General features: G+C 37.1%; 1 protein-coding gene and 1 pseudogene across 1 annotated transcript; one reads left to right on the top strand and one right to left on the bottom strand.

Annotated features, from left to right (window-relative positions):
* Positions 1–4,698: 4,698 nt before the first annotated feature.
* LOC116716145 (UPF0472 protein C16orf72 homolog) lies at positions 4,699–10,254 on the bottom strand. Its single transcript, XM_032557020.1, has 4 exons — positions 9,838–10,254; positions 6,673–6,753; positions 6,309–6,584; positions 4,699–6,215 (listed from the first exon to the last, which is right to left on the bottom strand). Exons 1-4 carry the CDS (start codon positions 10,031–10,033, stop codon positions 5,977–5,979), a joined length of 792 nt encoding a protein of 263 aa, XP_032412911.1. The 5' UTR covers positions 10,034–10,254; the 3' UTR covers positions 4,699–5,976.
* Positions 10,255–12,046: 1,792 nt separating this feature from the next.
* On the top strand, positions 12,047–22,432 carry LOC116715865 (broad substrate specificity ATP-binding cassette transporter ABCG2-like; annotated as a pseudogene).
* Positions 22,433–22,901: the final 469 nt, after the last annotated feature.

Below are 22,901 nucleotides of genomic sequence, written 5' to 3'. Positions count from 1 at the left end.
GTGGTGTAGAGTACCTCTCCTGGTATAATTAAGACTGAGGGATTATGGAGAATGTCATGGAGTGGTTAAGCATAGCTTTGACCCCAAAAACTATGATTGATCCCAAACTTTATGTGGGGGGAAAACTATGGCAATGAAGTTTTTACGCCTTATAATTTCTGCTGTTTTCTTCTTTTTTTGCCGCACCTAAATGTCAAAACAAATTTAATATCTAACCAAGCAAACTAAAAATAATACAAAATGCAGTTTTTGACAAATGTAAAAAAAAAAAAAGAAAACATGGAACAGTGGTGAATCATTGTAGTAATGGCTGGCATACCAAAATTACAGCAAGAGTCCATCAGCAACCCATGGAAGAGTTCTAAATGGCCCAGCATGGTCCAACTAAGTCAAACTGCCAGTGAATGGTCACATGGTGTGGAACTGTTTTTTTCACAGACACCCTTAAAAGTCCATAAGATCCACAAGATCTTAAAGATAACACCAAGCCGGGCCCCTGCTGCAGTATACATCATGATGTTTTGTCACACATATGGTTTGCAGCAGTGCAGTAAACACAGTGATGAGGAAGTTCAGAGGAAGAGTAAATAAAATGAGGAGCTGCAACATCTAATTTTATTTTCCATGTTATTGTTAGCCAAAAAGACAGAACAGAAAATGTTGGTGGAATATTCAGAACAGAACCAAGTAGAGTTTAGTGTTGTGGTCCAACAATAAATAATTCCTCATAGCCTAGGACAATTGCTCCTCCAAACTGTATGTCCTGCTCTCTGGCTGTAAAACTGGCTTCTGGAAGTTGAGCAGTTGGGGCTGTTTTCTGTATTGACAAATATTTCCACAAAATTCTGACCAGTCACACAATAAATCTGCAAGCAGAGTGAGGCGAAAAGTTCAACAGGGGGGGTTGTGACAAGAAGAGGCAGATAACATTAGGGTGAAAAGAAAATTATGTAATTTTCGTCATGCAACTGCAACACTGAGAACTGTTGCAGTTCTCAGTGTTGCAAAGGGCTGAACATGCCAAAGGGCATGTTCAGCCCTTTGGCTTGAACATGCAGAGCCCTTCAAGCACCATACAATATGTCTGTCTCAGTTAAGAGCTGTGCTGTGGACTGGTGGGACAAAAGCTGAACTTCATAAAGTTCATAAAAACTGTCACACCTACAGTCAAGCATGGTGGTGGTAGTGTGATGGCCTGGGGTTGTTTTGCGACTTCAGGATCTGGACAAACCAGATTTCTGCTGTCTAGCAGAGAATCCTGAAAGATAATGGATATCTACTTCATAAAATGTCATAAACTTGGGCTGAAGAATAAAGCAAATGCACCCCTGAATGACAAATAAAAGTCACATTTTCCCAGTGGCCAAGTCAAAGTCTGGTCTTAAATCCAATCAAGATGCTGCACCATGATATTAAACAACCAGTTAATGTTTGAAAACCTACAACTGTTTTTGAATTAAACCAATTCTGCAAAGAAGAGTGGACCAAAAAGTGCTACACAACAATGTAAAACAGTTAGTGTCGGTTTTACGGCAGTTGTTGCTGCCATCGGCGGCACAAACCATTAAGTTCAGCATCATTTGTAAACTGCTTTTTGTATTTCCAGGTAATCTTGTTTATTAAAATTTGTTTGATCTAAAACTTTAACAAAATAATAGAAACAGAATAACTTTTCAAGGGGAAAATAATTTCTATCACTACATGTATTGATCATTTCCAGGGTTAGACACAAAAGAGTATATCTGAATGAATGAAAGCAAATACAAGGTCCTAATAAGAACAGAAATACAGATATGTTGCATGCACAAGCTGCACCATCAGCTCTGTCCCTCAGACCAGACGGCGTCCGTGGAGACACCTATATGTCTCTGTGTTTGTGAGTGTGTGTGAATGCAGTCCAGATGGCCATCTCCAAGGGGTTTTCTGGAACATTCAGACACTTGTTGTCTCCTTCTTTCTTTCACTCTATCCCACATTCTCCCTCCCTCACACACATGCATGCGCTTAAAAACGCAGCGCTTCTTTTGAAGTGTGAAGCAGCTTGTGGTCAGCGCTATTTCTCTTCAATCGTTCCGTCAAACAGGAGCCTTTAGAGTCTGAAACCAAAAGAGAAAACAACTGTTCAGTGTTAGAAGTCGAAAGGCAGAGCAGATGCGTTTGTACGATGTTGCTGCTCTCAATTTGACTATATGGTGAAGGAAGGGCAGATCAAACTGAGTATTTTACTTTGGTGAACCCAAAATTTGTGGAGTCAAATATGGCTGTTGACCTGAAAGTTCTTTACGCTGACATTTTGAGTGTATTGTACTTGCTTCTTGACTGAAGTTCCTGCTGGTAGATCTTTGTGATTTAGTGTCAAACCACAGTTAGGTTTGAAGAGTGGGGCTTTTAAAGTGTGTGCATTGCAGGTGCTATCAGATCAGAGATGTGTCATCAAAAATCTGCAAAGGCTGACTATGAAATGGGAAAATATTTCTTTTTCTCTTTTGGCCGAAAAAATTATAGTGTCATGTGGCTTGTTTGTTTATTTTTTAAAAAGTCTTTTTTTTTCTTACACCACTAACCATGACAGCAAAGACGGAGTTATAGTTGAAACATTGAACTGGGGGCATCTTCCACGCCCCCGCGTGTTGGACTCTTGTCTTTTCATACACCTCTAAAGTTTTACCTTATCGTGGAACTGTGTGTCACCTTTCACTCAAACTGGGCAACTTGGAAGTTGTTCTTGCAAAGCAGGTTCACCTGTACTGGTATTTATTTGAATCCTCTATGAGGCCTCACTTTTGGAGAATACCATACCAAGAAAGGAGTCAAGAATACAAGCCACTTTCTTGGCTTGAGGGTGCTCACATAAACCCACAAAATAATTGACGTAGTGTTACGGTTTTAGAGTTTCATGTTGAGTCTGCAATAAGACTTTTTAAACAACTTTTTTTGGCACTAATGGCCTTTATTTTACAGTAATCTGACTGAAGGTCAGCAGAAAGAAGGGGGGAAAGAGATGAGGCGGACCAACCGAGGAGGGGACTCAGACCTCAAGTCAAGGTCTGTGGTCTCCATATGTCGGCTGGCCGCTAACCACTGTGCCACGCAACACACCAACACTCATTGTGAACGAAGAACAGTGTGCCGTGTGTGTGTTTACATCTCACACAATAACCTCCAAACACAACCAGCAAATCAAAATACTGCACCAAGCTGCAGAAAATACTAATTATAGTCAACTTAACATTTGTTACTTGAATTTTTTACCCTGAGAATATTTTGTTAAGCATACAAATACTTATCATTATCCATTTTAGGTCATTTTTATTTATTTTTTGTTATTAATACAGTGTCATAGTGAAAAAAACCCTGAAATCTTATTGGTTAACTTACCAGTAACTGAAAATAATTTAATTTTAATTAAATTTCCAAATAGAATGACTTAGGTTGTTTTTAAATTTAGGCCTTTTAAAATAAGTTGAAATATTGTATTATTTGTGTCACTTTTAGTAATCTAACTGGAATATTATCTAAAACCTTTTTCTAAGGCTTAAAAACTCAAAAATCTATAAAAAAATAAAGATCAAAAGGTGATGGGAAGAAGAAAGGAGAAACAAAATGTAGTTTTGCATATCATTAAATAGTAAATAATCAATAATATATATATTTTTTTTAGTTATTGAATGCCATAGGCTGGGGCCCATCTAATGTTATTATTCTGGGCACAGGCTGTTATCAGTTGCCCTATATATATTAATTGTTTATATAAAAAAATAAGTACATGTTCTTTAATGTTATGAAGCTTAGACATGACTTTGTAAATCCTAAAGACTAACAAATGCTGCCCCCACACATGCAGCAGCAGGACATTAGAAAACTGTCTGGAGAGAGTATATCTGAAAATGACATTCTTAAAGAAAAAATATAATGGCAGGAAATAAAGCATTTCATTTATTCAAGTTTTTTTGCTAGCTTTCTGGAAATCATTACATTGGTGCAACAACACTGTACGTGCCAAAATAATTGTAGATTCGACTAAAGAAACAGTTATTTTCAATACACATTGCTACTAAGAATGTGTCTAAAGAAACAATTGTATTTTTGCTTTGTTTAAATCTGTCAGCTGTGAAAAGATAGGATAAAGTTCTATTCTTTGAGTGTCCTTTTATGCCCAAAATGAGTCATAGGAAACTCTTAAACAACTGAAAAAATACAAAGCATAATAAAAAGGAACATGAGACAAAAATTAAATTGATTAAAAAAAAAATTAAAAAACTGAAACTTTGATTTCATTAGGATTTCCATCTCCAAAGCAACATTTTTAAAAACATATGGGGCCTGGGACTTCTATACAACAGTAAAAACCAGTTACCATGTACAGTATATAAATGGTTTTACACAAATATACTTGCCTTCCTAAAATAAAGAATGTGTCGCCATCATGTGTTAAAAAGCTGAACTGCAGTTTACAACTTCTTTTGTACAACTCTGTAGTGATCAAACTTATTTAAACGTTCTTACTTGGAGTAACCGGGAAATAAAGTAGCCACGTTTATAAAGAAGGTATTAGCTTTAAAACTAATGTAATAGATGAAAAGCTGCAATCACTTTTGTAGCCAGTTTCTCCTTGTGCCTTTTCTGAGAAAAAAGATTAATAAATTAATTTCAGTCGATCTTGCACGGATAAAAAAAATAATAAAATAGACAAGCAAAAACACTTGTATTCTCTTTTATTTTAGAATCATTGTACAAGGACTTCCCAATGGATTAGCACTTCTTTTTACAATATGTACCACATAGCTGCACCTACATATTTACATGCTTACACAAGATTGTATCACAAAACAGCGTGTGAAATCAGCAAAAAACAAGAGTTTTTGCCAAACTAACACAGCCATTATTCCATGAGCTGGCTAAACAAAATATAATCTCACAGCCACCGGCCCCTTCTAGGTTTAAAGCTGAAATCACGAGTGTGAAAATGTTGCACATCATGAAAATTAAGGAACAAAAAATAATGACAATACTATGATCTATCTATGGGTTAAGTGTAAACATTAAGCAGGTCAAATGCAAGTCTTGACCACAGTTACTGTTTGTAATTCAACAAGAACCAAGATGCATCCACATGGAATTAAAAACTCTGAATGGCCATTTCTGTTGATGGATGGTAATGCAATTAATGTGTAGAACTGCTAATAACACAGAATGAGGGGATTTTGTCAAAGAATGTTTTGTTAAGAACACATCAATCCCATCAGCCCACTGGTTTGTGTGAATTCACCCGATGTGCTGCAGTAAACCCTTGTTTCAGTAAGTAAATGAAGAGTAAACAGTAGGGTGTTGCCAATAACAGAGGAAACAAGTGCGCACACACGCTCACTGTTGCACCACAACCAGATACTCTAGCAGCTTTCTTAAAGGCAGAGACACATACGATACAGTAAGAGTGGCAGTTCTGCTGTCAAATAGGCTAACACAAAACAGCAGTAGAGTAAAATCTATGTGGCGTTTTCAAGTCAAGCCAAACAGCAGCAGCAGTTCAGCCTCCTGAAGACCCCCGATGCTGACCTGCACTGCAGAAAAGAGTATGAATCAGGAAGAGGTTGGATGCAAGCTGAAAACAGAAGGCATAAATTGGGTTCATCTGATCTAGAGAAAAAATAAGCACAACGAGAAATATTCAAATGCAACATTCTGCACTTTAAGGATATAAGGAGCAATGAGTGCTTGTATCAGAATACTGAGGGCAAAACAATTCATAAAATGAACTTTACAATGGAGCGAATGAGTGACATTTCTTACAAAAAAGAAAATGGGGTGGAAAAATAAGGAAGGAGATAAATATGCAGACTGATAATATCCAAGCTTTTCTTTATTCGTAACATTGCAACTAAAGAGGAAGAGTTTGATGGTCAGCCAAGGCATCAGTCCTCATCGTCTGTCCGACCGGCCACCAAGGAGAGGACAGCTGAGGATTCGACGTTCAGTTCACAGCATTCTGTTCCGTTTATGAGTGGGTGAGTCTGTGATGACGTCACTGTGGGGTGTAGAGCCTCGTTTACGAGTGGCGGCAGAATCTAAATGAAGCGCCATCTCCTCAGCTATGAAGGTGTTCAGGTCCATGTCGTGGAGACCATTCCTACGTCGACTGAGAGACTGGGCAGGGTGTGTCGGGGAACCTGGAGGACCGGAGCGAACAGAAATGCTAGCCATAGCACCACTCAGACCTGGAAAAATAAATATATACAACAATGTCAGACAGAACTCTACATGACTTCATACTGCAACAGTTTCCCACTGAGCGTGACATTTTCGCTCACCATGCAGGGCTATAGCCTCTCTGAAAGGCTGCAGATCTGCTTCCACAGAGCTGTCTGTCTCTGGCGGTGATGGCCGACTTGCAGACACCATAGCAACTATAGGCGGTGCGCGGGCTGTCCGCGGAGGTGGAACTTTACCACAGAGGAAGCTGATGAGATCTTCTCGTCTAATAGTTCTTCGTCGCTTTTTAACCCATGCAATCACCTCCTTATTCCTTCGCTGGTGACCTAAATGAACACCCAGGTCGTAGCTCCGCTGGTGGGCCTCCACACTCTCTAATGGAACAAAACGGTTGCTGCTTTATTAAATCTGGGCACGATACACAAGATGGGCAATTTAAAAAAGAAGACATTTGTTACTTGCCTTTGTACAAGTTAGTGACAGCTGTGGCTGCATTCTGGAAGGGCACCCAGAGGGACAGACCTTGCTGCTGGCACACGCGATCTGTGAAGAGCATTTCAAAAGAGTTACCAAGCTGATTTTTCTTTTCCCCTTCCCTCAAATCCAGATATTACAATTATCATCTAGGGAAAGTATAAATCCAACTGCCCTGAGAAACAAAATGAAAATATAGAAGCATGATTGGCTTGAGTTTCAATTCAAGTCACTGACTTATTGCTTGTACTTCTTTCAAAAAATATCAAGGGTTCTGAAGATCAACATTCAAAAAAACAAAGACCCATTTTCTGATATATATTCCTGAAACGGCAACAAATAATTACTCTTCAAGAAGAATGCAGTGAAATTGGTCCTCTGTCTCTTTAAAAACTCCTGCTCTTTCTGAAACTCTTCCTTCAGGTAGTCATCACAACATGGCTCCTTTATTAACGCTTTAACAACCTTTTTACCAGAGTTACACAGAGAAGTAGCACCTATAATGGGTTCAGCAGATCCGCCAGGGGTTTGCTAATTGCTGCTGTCTGAAGGAGCTCAGTGAGGGAGTTACAAAGGAGGGCTGCGTCTTAAAGGCGGGGCTAGGTCCACCCAAGTGTTTTGCACAACTGAATGGTTGCCATAGAGATTAAATGATTTATGAAACATGCATGAAAAAGAAAAGTCAAGGCAACACTCGAGATATGTCTTTGATGAGAGAATAACAATATAACATCATGTAAAGCCCAAAAAAGTCAATTTTACATAACACTGCCCCTTTAACAGATGATGTCCCAGAGAGGTTTGGTTTTACCATTAAAATATTAAAAATGATTTTTGAGTACTTTTATATGACATCAATTAAATCTCTACTTTCTAAACATATTGTGTACAGCTTGCCAGAATTCTGCTGTCATTCTTGTACAGGACTGATGTTACATAATTAATTTCAAACTTTTCTGGCCCAGGTTTTCAATTGTAAAAAGGAACGCATCTGCCTCAGGAAGCCCTTCACCCTTAATAGAAGTCCGTAACCTTATACTCAAAAGTCCTTCCACCATGTAGTCACAACAAAAGATAACAAGCTTCAATTGACTTCACCACTTGACAAGGAGCATGTCAACAACGATGCAAAATTAAGAGCCACCGCTAAGCACCACCGCACCTCCATATTGTTTTTACCTGGCGCACACTGAATTGCCCTGCTGGTGAAATGTGCTATGCAAATAAAATTTCCTTGCCTATTCTATGAGATGGATAAACAAAATATGTACAGACTTTATAATCAGTTTCATCTGATTTTTAAACTCAAATTCTACGTGTGGAACATTTTGTACCATAAAAATCAAGATGTAATATAATAATGCAGGAGTCAAATGGGAACCTTAAAACAATGTTACAGAAAAGTGCAATTAGATGTTGTGTTGAGCACTTCATCCAAAAGATTTGTTCAATACAAAATAATCAAACGATCAAACCAATTTTGGAAGAGATAAAAAATAAATAAATGTAAATAGGTACATAAAAAACTTGTCAAATCAACTTAACATTCAGGTCACTGCGTTTTAGATTTTTGGATTTGGAATTAAGGTTTTTTTTTTTTTAAATTTGTGGGACAAAGTTTTGACAATTATTAATAAACAGAATTTTGCTTTGTCTCAATTTCAGTCTAGTTTGGGACACAACTGAGATTTTCATAAGATTTTGGGCAATTAAAACCATGATTCATTTATCAGAAAGTGGACAGACTTGTTTAAAAAAAGTCTGCTATGTAATATTTTCATGCTCTTCTAGGCAAATGTTATTAATTTGATACAAGAGAACACATTTTTCTAATCACAACACAAACACATTCATACATCGAGGTCAAATAAGTGATGAAAGAGTGAGGTTGTAGTCAAAATTCTTATAGAAAAATTATTTTCAAACAAATAGAAAATATTTGTTAGAAATATTGTAACGTAAAAGCATAGTCACATTTCTTTTTCTATTTATGTATTATGATTTCTTAGTGGGGCTGTTACGGGTAACATGACGGTAATCGGCTTTCCCACATTTTAAGTGAGAAATTCTCATCACATCTGGAAATTGTTTTCACATCCATTTATTTTGCTTTTTCTAGAATCATTTACAGAATTAAACTAAGTTTCATAAAGATATATAACTTAACTTTTGTGGTGAATATTCTGTCTTTGGCCATAGCTTTTAATCTGTTTAATTCAGGGACATAAATTACTGCAGAAACTTTTGTTTTAAATTATGTTGATGTCTTTATTTTTTATCTGAACTCACAATCTTGATATGAGCATTTTTAATACTCTTTCAAATCATAATACCAAGAAAATTATACTAAGATACCTACTTCAATGATTCCTTTATTTGTCACTTGTGCAGGAAACCTGGCAGTTAATCCAGACAGAAACACAACTTTCACATGTACATAAACTTAAATACGGAAACATTTATGTTAATCCCTTCGCCATTTTGTGGTAGCAATGAATAACAAGGGGGTCATTAGACAACCTGATTGCACTGTTTGGAGGTTTGCATTTGGTCGCTTAGAATAATCCCTCTCTCTGTCACAACTGACAAATATCCACCGCCTAACCTGCAACAATTTTCTTAGCATTTGAGCGTCAACACAGCTGTTGTTTTCAACCCTCTCCCTGAGTATCGCCATTTTGACAATCTAGATAACTTGACGCGAAGACTAAAACATTTGTCCGAACTGAGAGACCGAACGCCTTAGAAATTCTAAGTTAAACGTTGTTTTTACATAAAACATGAGTGGATTAGAATCGTTACGCTTAGGAGCTCTGCCAGCCGAGGTCACTGTGATACACATTTTATCGAGGCTGTCTGACGGTCTGACACGGTGACCGGCTGTTAGCGGCTAGCCTTAGCAGCTGTTCAGTCATCCTCAGGGTCACGATATTGAGAACATTACCACAGAATATTGACGGTTAAACTTCATTTAGGGAAACAACCTAATACATTGCTACAAAACAACAATGAAAGCATATTATGTTAAAATTCATTTGATACCGCGATTAGTATTAAGAGCACCCTTTGTGTCTATCAGCCAAAAGACACCGTTAGGATTAGCTTTGATTAGCATTAGCTCCAAAGCAGAACTTCGGTAAGTGTGAAGCCCACCTTTGTAAAGCTGTGCGACGGCGGTAGCAGAGTTCTGAAAGAGGTGCCACAGTTTCTGTTGACTTTGCTCCCTTTCCTCTTCATTAGGATTGTCCTGTTCAGCTTCTGCCAGGCACTGCCGTTCCCATTTTGAGAACCAGTGCTCTGGGCCGTGTTCTTGGATTTCAGCTTCTCCCTCTTCCTTCCTCTCCTCCATAGCTAACAGGTTAGCTTTCTGTTCAAAGTGGAGTTTTCTCGGACTTATGGATGACTTAGCTATCTCTCTTTGACGTTGTATCAGAGAAATAGATAATACACCCCTCCACCACCTACAGAAACCAAGGAATAGTAATGCTGTTAGAGCCGCATTGTCAATATTATCTACCCAACGTTGAACACCAAACCCAAGAAAGCGGATGACAACACCTTAGAATTTCTGAAAATAGCTCCTCCCATTTCTCACTGTACTGAAAGCCGATTGGCTGAATTGGGTGGTACGGGCGGGTCTTTTTTGCCTACGACGAATTCTGATTGGATACTGACAAAACGCGAAAAGGTCAGAGAAAAACAAAGTTGATCTTGCTCAAGAGAAGCCATATAACCTGCCAATCAGCATTTTGTACGATAGAGGGCACCCTAACCACTAAAATTCAGATACAAGGGCTTTAAATGTCAAAGTCCAGTAATGAACAAGTTATCAGATAACTACAGATATGACATAATTTCAGTAAAACCGAAAATAAGTTCTTAAATGACTTCAAGTTAAAAACAAATCCAAGTGAATTCATGCTTTTATTATTAGAGCAATGATCTATAAATAGGCAGTTAATATGGAAAACATTATTCAAAGTTTACATCAATATTCTAAAATAACATCTGTTTAATATTTCACCTCGAAAATGTTTTGCCAACCAACTGTTTCACAAGAGTTAATTCAAGTACTCACTTTACTAATTGGAGAGATAATATTTCATGAATTTAAAAAAAAGTTTATATCAATGTATAGAAAATTAATTATGATTGGAGATAAATGAGGACTGCACACTAGTGCAGTTGGTAGCACTGTTGCCTTGAGGGCGTGCCGTGGTGGCGTGGTGGTTGGCGCAACCCGTATTTGAAGGCCTTGAGTCCTCGACGAGGCCATCGCGGGTTCGACTTTGCCGCATGTCTTCCCCTCTCTCCTTCCCAGTTTCCTGTCAGCCTACTGTCGTTTAAGGGACACTAGAGCCCACAAAAAAGACCCCCTGGAGGGGTAAAAAAAAACAAAAAAAAACGTATAAAGCACTGTTGCCTTGCAGCAAGAAGGTCCTGGGTTCGATTCCGGGCCCGGGATCTTTCTGCATTGAGTTTGCATGTTCTCCCTCTGCATGCGTGGGTTCTCTCCAGGTACTCTGGCTTCCTTCCACAGTCCAAAAACATGACTGTCAGGTTAATTGGTCTCTCTAAATTCTCCCTAGGTGTGAGTGTGTGTGTGTGCATGGTTGTTTGTCTCTGTGTTGCCTCTATGGAGTGATGGATGGAGATAAATAAATAAGCAATTCTTATACGACTTGTAAAATATCCGTTATGAAAATATTTTTGAAAAGTCACCAACAATTGTAATAAATTAGGAATTAATTAGGGTGTAAAGGGGGCTGAATACAAAAGACTGTCAGGCTTTTCCTTTTTTAAAAACATTTTGAAAGTTATGATTATCCTTATAACTTCACGTGTACATTAGATTTTTCTATCACAAAAAATCACAATGAAACACAAATGTTTTAAATTATCACAAATCAAATGTACATATAGAAAACTTTAAAAAAAATTGCACATACCTTTACAATACATTACAATACATTATAATACAAGAAACCTTTGACCAGTAATGGCCACAGATTGTTATCTGTCATATTCTGTCCAAACATGCTGGTCTTTTTTCAACCAACTCCAGTTTTGTTTCTTTGTTCTTGTGTAATGTTTACTATGCTCATTTTTATATTTTGTTTTAATTATGTTTTCTTCATAATGGCACTTTGCATTTTTGCAAACAGCTTCAATTATGATTACCCACTATGTTTCTATCATCAATAAAATATCTTAATGCGTTAGAAAGGCTTTTCTAGTTAAGCTGCAGACAGCCAGGTACAGTCACTGTGAATTGTAATCGTTAACTGTTTAACTAACAGCCTTTATTGCCTTCTGGGTTTAATTACTGTTGAGATGCAGAGGGAAAAGTTCAATGCCATGTCCCTGTTTGGCCTCAGATTTATAGGCTGAAGAAAGGGGAAGTCCAAAAGTCTCTCTAAGTAACACTTGCATGACCTGCATGAGTTTCTGCATCAGACTGGTCTTCAGCTGCTTTTTCAAACCTAAGTCTACATTTTGCACTTTTCCTTCATATTTGTCTGATAACTTTGCAGAGTGTGAAGATGACCAAGGGCGAGCAGGCAGTTTCTGATATTGAAACTTGCTTCCAGGAACCTGGGCCGACTGTTACTTTCACCAGGCTTCATTATTGTGTTCAAGAGAAGAAGTTCTGCCGAAAGATAGGTCCTGAAAAACATATCCTCAAAGATGTAAGGTAAGACCAGATTCTTAAGTTGAATTCTATTCTATTCTATTCTATTAACATTTGAGAATGTCAATTTTACAATCTAATAGCACTGTCACTCATGTATTTGAATTTATCCTTGTTTTTACATTTCTATATATTTTTTTATATTTATTATTGCTTGCTTGCTGGTTTTACTGCATATCTTGTTTATTTCATCTAGTTTAAATCACAACAAATATCCTTAGGCCATGTACATAAAAATGAGGTCCAGGTTAAATCCAACAACATTCATTGCTGTCAGTCAGGTTTCTATTCCACCCAAATCTAAAACAGATTCAGAGCAAGTAGGAAAATATATGAAAATTATACTATCCATCCATACTTCCATTTTCTTACACCCTTATCCCATTGGGTCAGAGGGGGCTGGTGCCTATATCTCCAGTGGTCAAAGGGCGAGAGGCAGAGGGAAATTATATTATATTATATTATATTATATTATATTATATTATATTATATTATATTATATTATATTATATTACATTACATTACATTATATTATATTTTATTTGTGTTATAATACAGTGATAACATTTAGACATTGTTGATTATAGTGCTCTTTTTATTCCTATCTATAAAATAAATAACAAAAGCTCTATGTTGCTCATTTTTATTGATTTATTGGCCTGAAATGTATTTTTTTTTCTAAGAAATACAAGAAGTAGAAATCATCACAAAATTATCTAATATTTAAACATACTGTAGATTATCAAGCCACATTTTATTTTATTTTTTTAAATGAGCTAAAAATATATTATATTCTATTTCTCTTCACTTGATGTGTTAAATATTTTCAAGGAAGGGGTAAAATGGTTGGGTTACCTTCATATGTATTATATAAAACTAGGTAATATCACCAAATATTTTCTGATTGTTGTCTGTGAAATTGTAATAATATTAATAAAGTGTACCTTAAAAAAGTAGAACTTGCATATGTTTTTGTAGTGGCATCATGAGACCAGGGATGAATGCTATCATGGGAGCCACAGGAAGTGGTAAAACATCGTAAGAAGTTTTCATTCAAGTACATTGGTACAAATGTATTTCAGTTGGGCATGAATTCTAAAAATAAGTTTTATGTTCTGTGCACAGACTTCTAGATGTGATAGCAGGTAGAAAAGATCCAGCTGGACTGCGCCAAGGAATAGTCCGAGTGAACGGCAAAGCTGTCACTTCTGAACTCAGGCTCAGCTCTGCTTACGTGGTACAGGTAGGAAAAGACACGTGCAAAGTTCCCTACTTAATAACGCTTGTTTTCTTACGTTATCTTTTTGATTTTGTTGTAGGATGACATCCTGATGGGCACTCTAAGTGTGAGAGAGAACCTCCTCTTCAGTGCCAACCTGCGTCTCAACCCAAAGCATTACTCCTCTGCTGATAAACAGGAAAGAGTGAACTCCATCCTGCAAGACCTGGGCCTTGTGGACTGTGCTAACACTAAGGTACTGAGCTCTGTGCACAAGCAGATTTTGCAACATGTAGCTCACTTTAAATTAACATTTGAAATAATACTTCAACATCTTATTGCTCCCTGAAGGCTTTAATAGGAATGAAATGATTTATGCAGAGTGGTGTAACAAACTGCCAGAAGTCACATATCTTCATGAGTGGATAAACAGTGTTCTTAGGCACTTCCTAACCTAGGTGTTGTTTGGCATTTAACATGATTGGTCTATGATTTGTGATTTTTAATGAGGCCATGAACCCAGAATACAGCTCTTGCAAAAGTTGTTTAGCTATCTAGTAACAGTACTTTGATCAGTTCTGCGTGTCAGTGACCTTTATTCATTTTTCAATACAATGGAATCATGCTAAAATTGTTACGTAAAAACAACACAATTTACAAATTGTGTTGTTTTTACGTAACAATTTTTGCTTTGCAAAGCACCTCTATGGGTGCTATGAATCTTATCTGGAAATGTTAAAACTCTTTAGTTGAAAACATATCGATCCAAATTAAATGGTCAAATTAACTTTTCAGCAATGGTCAAACTCTCGAAAATTCCTGCTAATGACCAAACCATTGTATTCAGTTTGAGAAGTTTTGAGAATTTCTGTAGAGAAGTTGAATCCAGTTCTACATTTGTGCGTTAATTTCATCTCCCTTTGACCTTTTTCTTTTTTTAGATGTGCACTGGCTGAGAAACTCACATGTTGCTAATATGACCATTCTAATGCTCCAGAGTTTATGTGGTACTTCATCATTTGCAGCTTTGTAAACTAACAGATTCTTAGTTATGGAAATGAGCAATTGACATGTGAAAACACAGGCTTAAAAGTTAGCTAAAACGTTTCAACAAATCTCAAGTTTACTGCAAACTGTTTTAAGTCCAGCTGGCATTTTCCACATCATGAAACATGATGGCAGTATCATGCTGTGGGGATGGTGTTCTTTTGGAGAAATAGAGAAGTTGGTGTAAACAGAAGACAATATTGGATCTAAACATGTCAGTGGCAGCATAAGACCAAACACTTAGGAGTTTCACCTTACAGCATTTCATTAGCTCATTAAGCACCAAGATCTGCTGGAACCTGCTAATGATGTTGTGCTCAAGTAGGAAAACATTTAAAACATGTTATGCACCAGTTATGGAGTGGCATACAACTAAATATAATTCATTATCAATTTTCAAATATTGACAAAGATTTTCAGACGCCATCCAATCTAGCTGAGCTTGAGCTGATCTTGCATGGAATGAGTCAAATTTGAGTCTCTAGATTTGCTAATCTGGTATAAAAAAATTAAAAAAAACATACCCACACCACCTGTAGCTGTAGCAGGTGGTGTGGGCATAATATATTTGTATTCAGGTGGTCTGAATACAATTCTAGCTTCATTTTCAGATGTTTATTTTTGAAATACCGTTCATTTTCATCCTTTACATAATTTTGTCATACTTTGTGTTAGTCCGACACATAAAATCCAAATAAGTTAAAGTTTGACAAAAAATGAAAAAATAAAGATCACAGAAACATTTCATGTTGCTCCTTATCTACTGACAGTTTTTGAGTGTGTGCGTGTGCATGTGTGTGTACCTATGAACACAGATAGGAACTGAGTTCCTGCGAGGCGTGTCAGGAGGGGAGAGGAAAAGGTGCAGCATTGGGATGGAGCTCATAACTTCTCCCTCTCTGTTGTTTCTGGACGAGCCAACAACAGGGCTGGATTCCAACACTGCAAACTGCATCATCGGTCTGCTGCACAAGTATGACCCAGTTATAACACATCAACCCATTGACAACACATCCTCTTATGCTATAAAACCAATGAGACTCTGAAGCAGCATGTAGAAATATGCTAAAGTGCAGAAACCATTTTCTGCTATTTGTACCTGCTACAAAGCAAATGTCCATACGTCTCCTGTTTTGATTTTGTGGCAACACTTCAGACTGTCCAGAAGAGGTAAAACTGTAATCTTCTCCATCCACCAACCACGCTACTCCATCTTCAAGCAGTTTGACTACCTCACTCTGATGCATAAAGGAGAGATTGTGTACGCAGGGGCAGCAGACCATGCCCTGGAATATTTTACAGACATCGGTATGTAACATAAACACAAACAAACTGCGCAAAAAAAAACAAAGTTGCACAAGAATATCATGTAATTTAAAAACCCTGCCTTGTTTTTGGACAGGGTATCAAATTGAGCCGTTTAACAACCCTGCTGATTTCTTCATGGATATCACGAACGGAGAGGCAACATGCAGAAAGCAATCACAGACTGCAGGTAATTTAATTCCAAACAGCAAAGTCATATTATGCTCAAAGCATATGTAATTATGAGCAAGAAAATAGGCAAGTCAAACTAATTACTGTATTTTAAACCACCGGTTGCCCCACTGTGTTTTTGTGTTATAAAATGTTAACAGTTGGGGTGCGGTGGTGGCACAGAGATTAAACACAAATCACATATGGATTCCTTAGTTCTCTATGTGGCTGTCACATGGGTCTCGTCTCATCTTAACCTTCTGCAGACAATATTGATAATCTCCTGAAAAATGCTTAGACCAATTATGTGAGGTGAAGATTAGTCCAGAGGCATATGGAAGTTTTTAACTTTAAATGCATGCACTAGTATTGGATATACCAATGTCCCCATGTTTTCTATAGGTACAAAAACAAGGACAAATCATTGCAAATCATGTGAGTTGATCAGTTCATAAAACACTAGTTTATGCACAGTGGTGCAGTTCGTAGAGCAAGCAAGAACGTCCTGGGTTCGATTCCCGGCCTGGGGTCTTTCTGCATGGAGTTTGCATGTTCTCCCTGTGCATGCATGGGTTCTCTCCGGGTACTCCGACTTTAATAGGACTGTGTCTCTGCTCCTGATTGCCTCATTAAATGAGTTTTTTTGGACATGTATAATTTTTTATATTTTCTATACGTCTTCTATCTTGTTGATAGCTCGCCATTGTATTTAGCATTGGTGCTGTGTTTTCTTACGAGGACTCTTGCAAAAGATAAATTGACTCTAAATAAGACATTCCTTGTAAATTAAAGGATGTATGTACAGTACAGACCAAAAGTTTGGACACACTTTCTCATTGAATTCAATGAGAAGGTGTGTCCAAACTTTTGGTCTGAACTGAGTATAGACCAAAAGTTTGGACACAGTTGTGTGTCCAAACTTTTGGTCTGTACTGTATATATTTGTCTTTAACTTGGCACTCATGTCTTTAATTTCTAAGAGGAGGGCAAGAACTGGTTGGCGATGGAGTATCGTGAGTCTGACCAGAACGTAATGCAGGAACTGGATCAGATGAACCAGAGCATTACTGATATGGACAACAGAAAAGGAGAGGCAGCCAACTACAACACATCCTTCCTCTATCAGGTCAGCAGATCTGTGTTTGAGAAATTCACCGATGCACAACAGCATCTTTCTTTTTTTTTATTCAAAAGACCCCACAACCGCAGTTTAATGAATGACAGATGTTCTGTTCCGATCAATTAAGATGTTATGAAAACAGAGTTATGACACATGTCATTCACCTGTTGTATGATTGTGCTTGCTTATCTGCTGATTGAACCCAGTCATGGCCATAAAAAGATAACACTGTTGTGTGGTGAGACAGATGCTTGTGGTGTGTGGAAGAACAATGCTGAACCTTCTCAGAATCCGCAGACCTCGTACGCCCAGCTGGCTCTCAATATTCTTTTTGCCATTCTGGTGGGACTTATTTACTACCAGATGCCTCAGACTCTGCAGAGGGTTTGCAGAACAGGTATAAACAATGTGCAACCTGAACTTCTGAAGGATCCATTTTAACTTGCATGGTATGAAAATAAACATGGCAGGGTTTTTTATTAATTTTATTGTGACTATGAAATAAGTTTCTTGAATGTTTTGGGCATTGGTAGTAAATAAATAAACAGGAAAGAATCAAGTTGAGATAATGCCTCACAGGTTTATGAAGTAAAATTGCATAGTTTAAAGATTATGAACACGTAGTAGAAAATGAAACATTAATTGAATAAATAATAAACCATCATGTTGAAATGTGTCAGTGTTAAGTTTTTTTTTTTATCTCTCTCATTAATCAGGACTGGCGCATTCTTCTTCCTCATCATAAACATGGTTTTTGGGAATCTTTCTGCTGTCGAACTCTTTATCACGAAAGAGCAATCTTCATGTAGCAGCAAATAAAATGTTAATGTGAATTGTTTCAGGACATTGAGATCAGGGTATAATTTTCTTCTCAGTCTGGTTCCCACTGAAGCCACAGCATGAAAACATGTTCTTCAAAATAAACCTGCTATGTCTTAGTAATGCTTAGAGATATTATTTGTAGCTTTTTTTCTTTTTTTTTGCCACACAATTAGCTGATGCTGTCCAGTGATATTCTCCAGGGCAACAGTGGTGTGTCTGTAATATTCTAAGACTGAAATGCATAATGTGTGTATGCTGGGTGAGTCACATGGGGCAGGATTTGATGAACATTGGCTTCTTCCTGCTCCTTTTCCACTGAGAATGAAGGTTTCATTTTATTTTAGTTGGTTCTTTTTATTTTTTTTTCTTCAGACTTTGTTGTTTATAATGCTAAGAATGAAGATTCCATTCATTCAATCAATAATTTTGTAAAAATATGCTATCTAGTTACCACATCTACAAACAATTTTATTATCGTTAACATTTTCATTCATTGACAAAGCAAACTAAAATATAAACAAACTCACACTTTAATTTACAAAAGGTCTGGAAAAGATGTCATAAAATAGGATTTAGGTCATTTTAAATCGAAACTCTTAATTTATTTTATATTTATTTTTATTATTATTATTAATCTAGTCATGAAAACTCCAGTGGAATATTACAGGACCTCTGTCTACTTCCTGTCCAAGAGTCTTTGCTGATCTCATCCCCAACCGCATCATCCCCATCTTTGTGTTTTCAGCCATCGCCTACTACATGATGGGTAACGTATTCACATCTGAGCACGCATACACACCGAGTACATACACCAGTTATTAATCTATTCACATTCTTGAAATTGTGAATATTTAGAGTAAGAATTCATGTTAAAAATGTACTTCTGCAAGTTGTTAAGAATAGACAAAGGCTCAAATTTGAAACTTTGAGTTTTAGATTAAATGTTTAGGGTTATTAAATGTAGTTGTTTTATTCTACATTTAAATCCTTATTTATATGGATTCACAGTCATAGCAAAACATTTTACCAAATGTTTTGTGCTGTTGGTTTAGCATTTATGTTTATTTAAAAAAAATATTTTTGTTAGAAAATGATCAAAATACTCAGTGTTTTACTGTAGATCCTTCTTGTTCAAAACTTTTAGCAGAGTTCATATTCTTTTCTTCAAACAAAATGATTTTCCAGGTGTCTAAAAGAATAGAAGAAGAGGTCATTGGAGAATTTACATTTCACCAGTCATCTGTTGACTCTTCCTTCTGCTCCTGGAGAATTTCAGTTTGTCCTTTAAGTGTCTGTCTAGCAGAGAAGTGGTTTCTTTGTTGTCTTTCCTTTTAGAGGGGTGTGCTAAAAGCCTCTGTTCATGGATCATCTCACACCCTCACTCACCTGCTTTCAAAACTTTCAGCCCTGCACTGGTGGGAACTCTGAAACAGTCCTCAGAGGGACATGCTCCAGGATCTGCTGAACAATCTTGAATGTCTTGAGATCTTTTCACTGCATCTAAACTTCTCACATTGTGTTGAACAGAATAGACATGAACCTGTTTGTTGCAGGCACCTTTCTGTCAATGTAACCCTCATTAACACAAGAAGAGTGATGTAGGCACATGTCCCTCCGTGACTGCAATCAGTTTGCAAATTTCATTTTGTATGACTTCATCTGGACTCTGTCACAGAGTCATCCATACATTTCATATGACTACACAAAAATGCAATTAACTGTTCATTTTGAACCAGGGTAAGATAAAATATTTTTTTATATGAGATAAGATGCTTAGGTGTAGTTCTTTACAATAAATAGATCTAATCATGTTTTGCTGCCATTTCTAAAATTCTGTTTGGCTTGTAGCAGAACCTGCCTGTTTACCTGCTCTTGTCCGTTTTCAGGGTTGAAGCCAGCTTTTGTGGCCTTCCTCTGCTTTGCCCTGACCATGTCTCTGGTCAGCTTGGCAGGAGTCGGCCTCGCTTTCCTGGTCTCCGCCAGCGTATCTACATTCGCAATGGCTAACATCCTGATTGCCCTCCCGTTTGTCTTCATGATGGTAAGATTCCAGGACATATGCACTGAAAAGTTCAGAATACATATTAACATTGATTTCTGAACATAGTACGATTGATTTTTCTTCTTTGGCACTCCTGATCTTATCTCGTCCTTTTTCTGTTGTAGGTCTTTGGTGGTTTTCTCGTCAATCTCAACTCCATGCTGAGTTGGTTGTCTTGGTTGAAATGGATCAGTATTTTCAGTTATGGACTAAATGTAAGATATAGTGCTTTTCAAAAGTATTCCTACTCCTTGACATTTTTCACTCGTCATTACAGCTATGGACTTTGGTGTATTTTATTGATTTAATGTATTAGACTAGCACCAAATAATGCATAGTTGTGACGCATAAGAAAAACAAATTGTTTCAAACTGTTTTTACAAATAGAAAATCTGAAAAGTGTGTCCCGCGTATGCATAGCAGCGAGCCACCCAGTCAATACTTAGTAGAATCACGTTTTCCTGCAAGTACAGCATTTAGAGTGAATCTCTACCAGTTTAAATACTGACATTCAAAAACTCAGTCAAAACAAAAATGTACAATCTTGCCCCAAATTATCAATTTGATATCTATCTAGACTTTTAATCAAATGAATATGATGTGTGAAGCTGCCACCACCATGTTTTACAGTGGAGATTGTTCAGGATGAAGGTGCCAGATGATTAGCCTTAGCAGCGTGGAGGGGCTCTTTTCTTGTTCACATGTTGTGAACAAAGAGCATTCTTCTTTACAAGACTAACCACTTTTCTGCTCACGTTGATGACTCAAAGCTCTATTGTAGAGCTCCATTTACCCAGTCACTCTCACAAACACACGCCTTCCTACAGCGATACAGAGATCTGTGGATATCTTAGAGTGAAGTGTCTTTCCCACAGACACAGTGACATGACGGGAGAACGCTGGAATCGAAACCACAACTTCCCATTTACAGAACAGCTACTTTCTCCACTGAACCACTGACATCCATAAACACTCTGCAAGACTTCAGGCAGTCTATAGTTAAACAGAGACTGAGAGTGAACTATGCACAGACACACTCAACTTACTCATCAGGCAACTTCCTAAATGGGAATGGGGGCTGAGGACAGATGCATACAGCAGTTAAAAAATGCATCCATTTCCTTTCACTTTACAATGATGCATTACTTTGTGTAGGTCTATATCACTAAATAACAACAACATACTTTGAAGCTTGTTACAATTTCTGAAAATGTGAAAAATCACACTTTAACTGTATGCAATAACGATACTAAACCAAAAAAAAGTTGTTTAAGGGAAGATGGACAGTGATGTCATAATTCAGCCCAACCATTTTTTCTTTCCTAGGCTGTATACATCAACGAGATGAAAGGCCAGATGTTCTACGGCAACAATACCATGTGAGTGTGAATGCAATGGTTCGATTGCAACCCACAGTAACATCCTCTCAGTGAAAACAATATTATCTTCCCTGTGCTGCAGAATCCCAGGAGAGGTATTTCTGGAAAGCATGGACATTGACTACTCTGTGTGGGGCTTCTGGCAGAACCAGGTGGCTCTGCTGGGAATTATTACTGTCTGCATGACGCTGGCTTATGTGCAGCTGCTGCGAATCAACCGATGGAAGTGATGCCAACCTGTCTGTTCGCTTATATTTATTGGGTATTTTACCAGATAGAGAAAAATGTTTTAAGTTTATTTTATAATATATTTCTTTCCTTTGTCTTTAGTTGTTAAAGATTTGGAAAGGAAAAAAAAAAAAAAACATTTGTTTAACAGCTCACGTGGTATCTCACACTGAGTGACGCACTCACACCAAACACACGTGTTGTAACATTTGACTCTTTGGCTGATAAGCTGATGCTTAGCACACCTGATAGGGGAACAAGGGAGTGTCTGACAAGAGGCAAGCCAGCATCTAATTCCTCACAAAGCTGATTACAGGGAGTGAGCTAACATTAGCAGCAAAGAAGGAAATATGTGCATAATCCACACTTTCCCTGCTTTCCTTTTTAATATGAAAACTGCATAATGCTCTTTAAAATAATAGTTTGGAAATCCATGTGATGAGCTATTTGAAAATTTTAGTGAAACACATGGTACAAACAAACTGTATTGGTTTCTTAGAACTTGCTTCAGGCTTTGAGATCCCACGAAAACTTGAATTCACACAGAACAGATTCAAAAATGGTATTATTTGCATATATACTCACAAAAACCTTTTGAGAAAGTTTGAATGTTCTTTAAATGTCTTTAAAATCAGAATATGACTGTGATTGAATAACTTCCGCTGTCTTGAAAAAACATTTCATGTTCAAGGGTTTCAGTAAAAATTAAAATACTAGAAACATTCCTAAAAAAAATTGACGAACATTCACTATGCCCAAAAGCATAATGAATATTTTTTTGTCTGGCTTGTTTGGAAATGTTTGGATGATTGAAATCTATTTTCAGCTGGAACTTATCTGGAAAATGATTTAAAAATATTTGTTGTTTTTTTTTGACATACATAGAATGTCTTTTCATACCTGATTGAAGTTCTTTGGTAATTTTTATTTGGAAGACATTGTATGAATTTATTTAATCTCTTTTTCGTCACTGGCTCAATTAACTTTGTGACCTTCGTTTTTAATAATCTATTCTAAACAATGAAATACTGAAACCTGTTATTTTTTAAAGGATTGCCTAAGCTTTATTTTGAAAGAATGACGATCCAATTTTCATAATTGGTGCAGCTCTATTTGTGAATACATCTACAATCTATTCAATGAAATATGGACGTTTATTTTAATGTTTATTCTGAAACTTTCATTTGAAAAGA

The sequence above is a fragment of the Xiphophorus hellerii genome, chromosome 24, assembly GCF_003331165.1.
Source record: "Xiphophorus hellerii strain 12219 chromosome 24, Xiphophorus_hellerii-4.1, whole genome shotgun sequence".
Taxonomy (NCBI): domain Eukaryota; kingdom Metazoa; phylum Chordata; class Actinopteri; order Cyprinodontiformes; family Poeciliidae; genus Xiphophorus; species Xiphophorus hellerii.
The sequence above is the reverse complement of the archived record's forward strand: the minus strand, read 5'-3'. Positions and strand labels throughout refer to the sequence as shown.

Coding starts and splice junctions, on each gene's coding strand:
- LOC116716145 (XM_032557020.1), bottom strand. CDS start 10,033: ATGGAGGAGAGGAAGGAAGAGGGAGAAGCTGAAATCCAAGAACACGGC. Junction 6,754..9,837: donor CGTCGCACAGCTTTACAAAG/GTGGGCTTCACA, acceptor TGCTCTTCACAG/ATCGCGTGTGCCAGCAGCAA. Junction 6,216..6,308: donor AGAGGCTATAGCCCTGCATG/GTGAGCGAAAAT, acceptor TTATTTTTCCAG/GTCTGAGTGGTGCTATGGCT.